The 10,569-nt window shown below is 41.1% G+C and overlaps 1 protein-coding gene across 2 annotated transcripts; it reads right to left on the bottom strand.

Moving 5' to 3' along the window:
* Positions 1-403: 403 nt before the first annotated feature.
* LOC116833139 (ovomucoid-like) lies at positions 404-9,676 on the bottom strand. Of its 2 annotated transcripts, none has more exons than XM_075068292.1 (9): positions 9,587-9,676; positions 8,482-8,507; positions 7,278-7,411; positions 6,682-6,733; positions 5,725-5,852; positions 2,634-2,682; positions 1,510-1,637; positions 1,045-1,096; positions 404-525 (listed from the first exon to the last, which is right to left on the bottom strand). In XM_075068292.1, the coding sequence occupies exons 1-9, from the start codon at positions 9,642-9,644 to the stop codon at positions 517-519; spliced, it is 636 nt and encodes a 211-aa protein (XP_074924393.1). In that variant the 5' UTR covers positions 9,645-9,676; the 3' UTR covers positions 404-516. The 2 variants fall into 2 exon arrangements, with proteins under 2 accessions (XP_074924393.1, XP_032650330.1); XM_032794439.2 differs by lacking the exons at positions 6,682-6,733; positions 7,278-7,411 and adding exons at positions 4,284-4,411; positions 5,176-5,224.
* Between the last annotated feature and the right edge of the window lie 893 nt (positions 9,677-10,569).

Raw genomic sequence — 10,569 nt, 5'->3', positions numbered from 1 at the left:
TACCCAACATGAAGGGAATGATGAAAATCCTGATAGCTGCCCATGTAGCAACCTAAGGGGATGGTGGGGAGGGCAAGGTGAATGTATGGGTGCAGCCTGGATTACTATTTGATCAGCAGCTCCCTGGATTGATTCCAGGGGAAGATTGATATTAACTCAGGTCTTCCACTGCGTGTGTTTTCTGTGGATTCCCCCATAGAATCCAGTCGCAGAACTTGTTTATTATCAAATTGATTCTTTTAATTTTGGATTATTCATTTTATAGAGAACGAAGAGAAAAGTTTGTTTATTCAATGATTCCCTCAAGCAACCCCATAATGTTTTGTGCTGATAAAAGAACAAAGGCAAACATTTCTGCTAAGTTTGCTTTATTGAACCACCAATTCAAGATGGTAATGCCATCAGGAGTGCTGGATGGACAGGACAAATGATGACTATATCTTTACATAAAGGAATCAGAAGAATTTATCATTTATACTGAAGCAGAATATTTTCTATGTTATGCCAATTCTTCTGTTAGTTGATCTAGAGAGAGAGAGAGAAAGAGAAACAACATTTAGAGTTGTTAGGATGAGTGATGTAGAAAAGCTTAACTAGAACAGGGGGAAAATTGAGATAATGATCTCAATGCAACAGTCTTGTATGAGCAACTTCTCCAAAACGCCTTCTAATCTAAACATTATCTATCTGATTCAGATTTCACAAGATAAAATTCCACAGAGTCCTTCATTCTTGCATGGTAGATAAATTTAGTTCCCCCCACCATTTACTGTGTGTAGGTCTCTCAGAATCAGCAGATGGTCCTGTTTCCTCTGCATGAACATTTAAGCTTTTATTACAATTTTTGTTAGAGTAAGATTTTACATATCTCCTCAGTCAATATTTTCCACCCCCACTACTTGGTTAGTTTGCTGTGTGCAAATTCATTGCCGCTCTTCACTCAACTGATGACTGCATAACTGGGGTTATGTGTACATACTGTAGTTTGTTAAGTCTTTGGGAGGAAAAGCAAATATAGCGCTAATATAACACGTGTAGATTTACCTTGCGGTTACATCTTCCTTCATGCCTTATGCCAATGTTGACTCCAGTTTTCCTTGAGAAGAGAAAAATTAAGCATAATGTGTATTTCTTCAAAGTAAAACATCTCATTGTCACATGTAAAAAAATGAAGGAAAGAGACTGTATAGTACAAGACATTTGACTGAGACAGACATATTCATATTAATCCTCTCTAATATCTTGATCAGTTAACTGGCATGTTTTGCCAATTTTTCCAGTTTGAAACCATCATATTCTTACTCCTTGGCATCTGCAGGACAGGTTTGGCCTAGTCAGATCTTTCAGTGAAAACACTGCCCTGTGTTTATAGAGAAAGCATTAAAGAGCGCTTTGTCCCACTAACACCTGGTCTCCTGATAGCATCATAATTGGGAACTGCTTTCTCACATTATCTGCACCAAATGTGCAATGACTTTTACACAAGAAATTCTTTACAAGTTTACTCACCATCTTGCTGCACACAAGTTACATTTGTTGCTATATGTGATGCCATTTGTCCCACAGACAGGTCTGTAAATCATTGTGCAGGCAAACTGTTTACCCTTTTGTGGTTTTGGATACTCAGCACAGTCATCCTGCAAAAGTAGTTATATAACATTCTAACCACATTTATTGTTGGGAGTAATAAGTCATCTGTTGTAAGACTCTATTGAGCTAACATAGCCCCTTTCTTTAAGCAATGAGGCTTCTCTAGGAAATAGTTCATTTGATTGCCATTTTACATATTGGTAAAAAAAGTCAGAGTGGGTCAGATTCTCCATTCCTACTTTTCTGCACCCACAGTTACTACTATAGTATGATACTGTGCTGAGAAAACTTTGAGATGGGAGTAAAGAGGCTCTTTAAACCCCCTTATGGTGCCACTGTGGCATAAACGGACCATGTCATGAAGTATAATCAGGGCTACAGATATTATAAGACCTCCCAACAATGGAGAAGGGTGTGGAGAAAACGTTTAGACAGGAGTACTCTCTGGGGATCTTTAATCTCTATTATGCTGCCATTGTAGCATGAATAGGCCAATTCATGAAGCAGAATCAGGGCCAGAGAGATCAAAACCTTCCCAAGGTCACGCAGAAAGTCTGTGACATAAACAGGAATAGAACCCATGTTTCATATCTCCCCGGCTTTCCTTTTACCACACAGGACATATGTCCAACCCATCTCTTTGATGTATAATAAATAATTCAAATGCCCCAATCATCATGGTTTCCAAGCACCACCATATTCGCTGTCATAAGAAACACCATCTGCTTTACTGAAAAAAGCATAATCAGTTAGATCAGCCCTTCTTTCTTCCAAGGGTGATAAATCAGTTGCCTATAATTAATCTGTGTGCGGAAGGGTAGTGGGGGCAGAGAGGATGGAGAGGAGGTGAGATTTGTGTTGGGGGTCATGAGCTCTGGAAAATCAAGGTCCTGTCTCCTCTAAGTGACCATTACAGATCTCAAACCCTTTTTTGTAAGAGTAGCATTTTTTCATCTATCAAGTGTTATCAACATTTTTGTGACCATTATTTATTCTGGGAGACATGTCAATTTTAATGATAATTAATAAAAATGTGCCATTACCTTCACCATACATTTTCCTTTATGTGCCAGGCCTATGGTAGCCCCCTTTCTACAGGATGAAAAGTTGAAAGAGAGAAGACAATTATTGTCAGTGAATAACAAAATTGTCTACTTCGTGAGTAAAAATCTTCAAAATTCACCATGAAATTATAGAAGCGATTAGGAACATATGGAATATTTGAGAGGGATGATTTGTAATGATCAAATTCTCTCTTTGATATAATCTCACAAGTTACTGGGAATGTGGAGGCTCATCATCCCGATGGAAGTTAGCATGGATCTGATGTTATCCAACCATAGATTCCCATTGTGTTCTGGGATTTGTAGTTTGGTGCATACATAAAGATAAACCTATTAGCTAGAGTGGTGGTTATCAACCGGGGGTCTGGGGCCCCCTGGAGGGTCATCATCAGGTTTTAGGGGGTCCACCAAGCCTAACTGGCATTAGACTCACTAGGACCCTGGGTAGAAAGTCAAAGCTTCACCACATAGGACGCCTGCCACCTGGGGCTGAAGATGAACCCTGACCAACTTAGTTTCATAGGGCCCCCTGTGGTATGGGGCCCAGGGCAATTGACCTGCTTGCTACCCCCAAATGCCAGCCCTGGCTTTTGTATGCAGAAAACCAGTTCTGGCACAGCTGATCCATAGAGTTTTTACAGCATGTTGGGGGGAGAGGGGGACTCAGAAAGTAAAAGACTGAGAACCCCTGAGCTAGAGGATAGTGCAGGGGTGGGCAAACTCCTGCCCTGGCCCTGTGCTGCTCCCAGAAGCGGCCAGCACCACGTCCCTGCAGCCCCTGGGGGAGGAGGGGGCAGAGGGCTCTGCACGCTGCCCTCGCCTGCAGGCACCGCCCACCACAGCTCCCATTGGCCGGGAACAAGGAACTGCGGCCAATGGGAGCTATGGGGGAGGTACCTGCAGGCGAGGGCAGCATGCGTAGCCCTCTGCTCCTCCATCCCCCAGGGGTGGCAGGGACTTGGTGCTGGCTACTTCTGGGAGTGGCACGGTGCCAGGGCAGGCAGGGAGCCTGCCTTAGCCCTGCTGCATGCTGCTGCCACCCCAGAGCCACTCAACATAAGCAGCGTTGAGCCAGAGCCAAAGCCCACACCTCGAACCCCTCCTGCACCCTGCACCCCAACCCCTTGCCCTGAGTCCCCCAACATTCTGCCCTGAGCCCCCTGCCACAGCCCGCACTCCTCCTGCATCCCAACCCCCTGCCCTGAGTCCCCTGCTGTATCCCACACCCCTCCTGCATCCCAACTCTCTCCCTTGAGCCCCCACCACACCCCTCCTGCACTTCAACCCCCTGCCCTGAGTCCCCTCCCACACCACACACTCTCTCCTGCACCCTATCCCCCTGCCCTAGCCCTACATTCATGGCCCTGCATGCAGTTTCCCCAGCCAGATGTGGCCCTCGGGCCAAAAAGTTTGCTGACCCCTGCAATAATGGATTATTTTAGCTATGGCATCCTGGGGACATAAAGGTTAACCAGAAGAGGTCAAAAGAATATGGATGTGAGTCAGGGACTCAGCTACCTCAGGACATTGAAATATCCCCATATAAAGAAAATGTTTATACAAGAGAACTATTCTTAGGATCTCTTACCATTGATTCAGTTATTCCAAGAGTAATATTAAAGGACTTACAAGATTTCTGCACACAGCATACATTCATTGTCATAAGTGACACCATTAGTTCCACAGACAGGTGCATAGATCCGTGGGCAGGCTATCTTGCGTGGGTCTTTTGTTCGTTGGTATCTACTGCAATCAATCTGCCAAATGAAGAAGTTGTTATTTGAGTGGAGATTTAGAAGCATTGCAGGGCAGCGACAGCATCTCCTTATCTGGTGCCATAACACAGTGAAGCCTTGAACCTGGTTGGAGTTAGCTTTTATCAATGACTTCACAGTGTACTGATATTTCCAGCTGGGATATAAGAATGCTTATTCTGGCGGTGGATTAAAAAGTTCACTTACTGTTTATTTTATTCTCATTGGTACAAGAATAGGAAGAGAGACTACATGGATACTACTAACAAAGTTTTACAATTCCTTCTTATACATGTCTTGGTTTACTCCCTTTTAATGTGTTGGCAGCCTTGAGGTTGGAATATATTTTGCTTTCAGGTAGAAGGGATGGCTTTGTGTTCTAAAATGAAACTCTGAAATACATCTTTTTGCCTGCAGTCAGAGGCTGAAATACTATCAGTTAGATCAGCTGTTCTTTCTTCCAAAAGTGATAAATCAGTTGCCCATAGTTAATGTGTGTGTGGTGTGGTGTGGTGTGGTGTGGTGTGGCGTAGTGTGAAGGAGAGGGAGAGGAGGTGAGGTTTGTGTTGGGGGTGATGAGAGCTGGAAAAATCAAGGTCCAGTCTCCTCTAAGTGACAATTACAGATCCCAAGGCCTTTTTTGTAAGAGTAGGATTTTTCCATGTATCTTTGGCTCAAGTATTATCTCATTTTTGTAACTGACATTTAGATTGTGCTAAGTATACATTTTAATGATAACCAAAAAAAAGAGAGAAATGTGCCACTACCTTCTCCTTACATTTTCCTGTATGTGCCAGGTCTATGGTAGCCCCATTTCTACAGGATGAAAAGTTGAAAGAGAGAAGACAATTATTGTCAGTGAATTAATAAAATTGTATACCTGGTGAGTAACACTCTTCAAAATTCACTATGAAATTACAGAAATAGTTAAGAACATATGGAATATTTCAGAGGAATGATTTGCAATGATCAAATTCTCTCTTTGATACAATCTCAGAAGTTACTGGGGGTGTGAGGATCATCATCCTGATGGAAGTGAGCATGGATCTGATGTTAACCAACCATAGATTCCCATTGCATTCTTGGGATTTGTGATTTTGTGCATACATAAAGATAAACCCATAAGCTAGAGGATAGTAGATCATATTAGGTATGGTGTCCTGGGAATATGGGGGATAACTAGGAGAGGTCAAAAGAATATGGAGGTTACTCAGCTACCTCAGGACATTAATATATCCCTGTTTAAAGAAAATGCTTATACAAGAGAACTATTTTTAGCATCTCTTTCCATTGATTCCATTATTCCAAGAACTTACAAGATTGCTTCACACAGCACACATTCATTGGCATAAGTGACACCATTAGTTCCACAGACAGGTTCATAGATCCGTGGGCAGGCTATCTTGCGTGGGTCCTTTGTTCGTTGGTATCTGCTGCAATCAATCTGCCAAATGAAGAAGTTGTTATTTGAGTGGAGATTTAGAAGCATTGCAGGGCAGGGACAGCATCTCCTTATCTGGTGCCATAACACAGTGAAGCCCTGAACCTGGTTGGAGCCAACTGCTATCAATGACTTCACAGTGTAAAGATATTTCCAGCTGGAATATACGAATACTTATTCTGGCGGTGGATTAAAAAGTTCACTTACTGTTTACTTCATTGTCATTAGTACAAGAATATGAAGAGAGACTACATGGATACTACTAATAGAGTTTTACAATTCCTTCTTATAAACATCTTGGTTAACTCTCCTTTAATGTGTTGGCAGCCTTGGGATTTGGAATATATTTTGCTTTCAGGAAGAGGGGATGGCTTTGTGTTCTAAATTGAAACCCTGAAATATATCTTTTTTCCTGCGATCAGAGGCTGAAATACTATCAGTTAGATCAGCCAGATCAGCCCCTTTTTCTTCCAAAGGTGACAAATCACTTGCCTATAGTCAATATGTGTGTGGAGGAGAGGTGGGGGCAGGAAAGAGTGAGAGTAGTGGCGTTTATGTTGGGGGTGATGAGATCTGGCATACCAAGTTTCTGTCTCCTCTAAGTCAGCATTACAGATCCCATGACTTTTTGTAAGAGTAGGATTTTTCCATGTGTCTTTGCTGGTACTTCTCCCCTCCCTACATTTGGGGTACTGTGCTATGTAATTTGGAACTACTCTCTGTCCAAGTGAGAGCTGCATTTCCATGATGCTCTATGTATATCGTGTAGTTAGTAAAGCATTTGGAAGGAAAAACACTATGTAAATGAAAAATAGAATACACTTGGATTTACTTTTTTCATACAAACTTCCTCATGCTGTAGGCTAAGCCTGCCTCCAGTTTGCCTTGAAACACAAAAAGAGGTCCAAAATGAATGTCCCTGCACAGCTATACATCTTATAAGATCACTGTGGAATTACACAGAAGTACATGGGATATATAATATGTGATTGGGACAGATATATTCATATTAATGAGGGGCCGGCAAACTTTCAGAAGTGGTGTGCCAAGTCTTCATTTATTCACTATAATTTAAGGTTTCACATGCCAGTAATACATGTTAACATTTTTAGAAGGTCTCTTTCTATAAGTCTATAATATATAACTAAACTATTGTTGTATGTAAAGTAAATAAGGTTTTCAAAATGTTTAAAAAGCTTCATTTAAAATTAAATTAAAATGCAGAGCCTTCCCAGACTGGTGGCCAGGACCTGGGCAGCGTGAGTGCCATTGAAAATCAGCTCGTGTGCCTCCTTTGGCACATGTGCCATAGGTTGCCTACCCCTGATATTAATCTTCTCTGACCACACTATGTTTTCAGCATTCCTCTATCATTTGCCATAGTAGATCTAATTACTACTAATAGAAAATATTAATCTATTTACTCACCATTTTGCGAGGCACAAAAAACATTTGTTGTTGTATGTCACACCATTGGTGCCACAGACAGGCCTGTATGCTGTCTTACAGAGGAAGGTTTGGCCCTTTGGTGGTTCTGGATAAGCACTGCAATCGTTCTGCCACTATAAATATATAATTTTCTAGACACACAGATGAATACATGATGATAACTATTATTTTTAATTCTTTTGGGGTGTATTAGAGCAGTGGTTCTCAAATCAGGAGTCTGGGCCCCTCCGGGGAGCCATGAGCAGGTTTTAGGTGGTCCACCAAACAGGACCAGCATCAGACTTGCTTGGGCCCAGGGCAGAAAGCCGAACCCGACTGCATGGGGCTGAAGACCAGGGCTCTGAGTCCGGCCAGCCAGGACTGAAGTCTGAGCAAGGTAGCTTCACAGGGACCCTTCTGGCATGGGGCCCCAGGTAACTGCTGTGCTTGCTACCCCCTAATGGCAGCCCTGGCATTTATATGGAGAACAGTTGTGACACAGGTGAGAGGAGATTTTTTCCATGTGTCTTTGCTAGTACTTCTCTTCTCCCTACCTCTGGTGTACTGTGCTTTGTAGTTTGGAACTACTCTCTGCCCAAATGAGAGTTGCATTTCCATGATGCTCTATAAATATTGTGTAGTTAACAAAGCATATGGAAGGAAAAACACTATGTACAGCGAAGTGGTGATTCTGGAAAAGCAATACAATCATTCTGCAACTGTAAATATATAATTTTCTAGACATATAGATGAATGAATGATGATAACTGTTATTGTTAATTCTTTTAGCGGTATATTAGGAATGCTGGCCATTTTGGAACTATCAACTATCAATGTGGTAAACTTAGTAACTAACCATATGAAACACATGGGGATATCCTCTTTCCTATAGTAAGTGAACTTTTTAATCCACCCCCAAAATAACTATTCCTATCCCCCAGCTGGAAATATCAGTACCACAATACCAATATATAATAACTAATACCAATAATGATAATATCTGGGGTCATTTTGCTTTTTGATTAACCCAGCCCTGTCCACTGCTCTGTTGCATGTAGGTTCCTAGACTGCACTCATCACTAATATCTGACCACCTTCCACTCATTTTAGTGTTTCTTCCAACATGGAAAAGTTGGCCACAATGCAATTCCTAACTATGATTAGGGGAAAGTGAAAATTACTAAACAGGAAGAGCTGGACTAACCTGATTTGAAGACTCACTGGCAACACCTAGAGAAAAAATATGGATACTCAACGTACAATAAGACAAATCCCTATGATGGAAATCAAGTTATAAGCATTAATTCAAGAAAAATGTCCATTGAACTCTTTTTCTGCAATAAATGGGACATACGTGGTGTTTTTGCACCATTTGAAAATATAATAAGGGGCTTATCATTTGCTTAATATTACTATATATTTTTCAGGCCTTCTGCTCCATTGAAGATGCAGGGTAACTAATAGCACCTTACAACTTTTGAAATTTTTTTTTTCTTCTATTAAGCCTGATCATTCAAAAACCTTTTCAGTCATTGGCAATATTTAGGAGTTCTCAGTGCCTGGATCCAGTGCTCTATATGATGTGTCGTGCACAGGAGTGGGAATAAGGCAGGAAAGTTACAAGCCAGGAAGTTAACTTTATGCTTAGGAATCCATTGAAGTCATTGGATGTTAAGCAGGTCCTTAATATTTAGTCTTCTCAGTAACATCTTACAGAATTATTTCAATTCTTTTTGGAATGAGTCCTTTCACAAATTTGATGCCCCAGTTATACATACGGCATCTGTATCCAAGTTATTTGAATATTAACCTGATCCTTAATAAATAATGTATGATGTAGTATGTTAACATTTTATAGTAACTTTGCCTTAAAAAGAAATGTTTTAAAAAATTGAAAATTCAAAAACTTGAAAAATGTCTATCTTCTCTATAGTTGGTTGAAAAATGAAGGTGGTGGTGCTGGGGAATTTCCCAAAAAGAATTCGCTGATTTTTTCCCCAAGTTTTTTGGAATTTTGAATGTCATTGATATTTTGATATTGAATGTTTTACCACCATCTCTAATTGCAACCAATTGTCATATGGTACATTTCACAGCACCATGGGAGAGGGGAGATTTTGTTAAAGGACATTAACGCTATCCTGTACTCTTATGGTTCCCTGGATTGTCTACTGTCCAAGCAAAACAGACCAGATCTCAGGATTCTTCATAAAAACAAGAATATCATTGACCTTAATAGTCAAGGCTTCCAGAGGACTAGGAAGCAGCAAACACATGGCTCTATAGAGTCTACAGCAAAGAGTACTCACCTGAGAAGCAACTTAAAAGTACCAGAGTGAGGACCATGAAGACACCAGCTGTCTTCATGGTGGAGGTGCTCAGTCTATGTTAGCTGCTCTGCTCTGTGGATGCAGTACACCCAGAGGGAGATCTCATATATTTATACCCAAGGCCAGAACCTCCATCCTGATTAGGAAATCACATGCAAAAGCCACCAATGATACTGAATATCAGAACAAGTTGTTTCTGAGGAAGTCTCAGTGTGCTTGGAACGATACATTCTTTCTCAACCTCCCCTTTGGCCTCTTGATCTTTTGTCCCAAACAATTTTGCATTTTCATAAGCATTGTGGGTTGACGCAAGACAAGAGAAAAAAAAACAACTACTGATCACAATGAGTCTGATAATGTACAGGTTTTTGTGGACATTTTCATTATGGGCCCCATAAACCACTCTGTAAACTGTCTTTGCATTGTTGCAGAAAGCCTTTAGGTTCCTTCTCACCCCTACAACTGCACTGTAGAAATGCAGCTTGTATTGGCTGATAGCTGTGTATCTCCTACATACTCCTAATCTCTTAAAATGGACTGTTCAACTTCAACCACCAGTTTCCAAGATGACAGTTACCTTTCTTTCATAGCTCAGAATTAATCCCCCTTTGAAACATTCAGTTGCTCCAGGTTCAATGCAACGTTTTGCTGTTGATTTATAGCCCTACAGGACCTGATCCTTGTCTATCTGGCACTATTTCAAGATATTCAGCATTGACATACCCAGGGATGCTGCAGCTGTTAAAGTGATGACAAATAGAACAGATGAGGAAAATGATGGATCCTGTCTAAGCACTTCTCAGGTTCTTGCCTCCCTAAGTATCACTGCCCAGATTCACTTACCTCAGAGGTTATATTATCTTCCTGATTAAATCTCTCTCTATGTGTTCAGTGTTAAGTATAAGGAGAGAGAGAGCCAAAACAGTTCAGCATTCAGGCTTTATTCCTTCCTCCATGGACCC

The sequence above is a fragment of the Chelonoidis abingdonii genome, chromosome 7 (assembly GCF_003597395.2).
Source record: "Chelonoidis abingdonii isolate Lonesome George chromosome 7, CheloAbing_2.0, whole genome shotgun sequence".
Taxonomy (NCBI): domain Eukaryota; kingdom Metazoa; phylum Chordata; order Testudines; family Testudinidae; genus Chelonoidis; species Chelonoidis abingdonii.
The sequence above is the reverse complement of the archived record's forward strand: the minus strand, read 5'-3'. Positions and strand labels throughout refer to the sequence as shown.

Bases quoted from the DNA above. Each gene is read 5' to 3' on its own strand.
- LOC116833139 (XM_075068292.1), bottom strand. From the start codon at position 9,644: ATGAAGACAGCTGGTGTCTTCATGGTCCTCACTCTGGTACTTTTAAGT. The intron at 8,508-9,586 runs GTGAGTACTCTT...TTTTTTCTCTAG, and splicing joins ACTTTTAAGTTGCTTCTCAG to GTGTTGCCAGTGAGTCTTCA. The intron at 6,734-7,277 runs GTGAGTAAATAG...TTGTGTTTCAAG, and splicing joins TTTTTGTGCCTCGCAAAATG to GCAAACTGGAGGCAGGCTTA.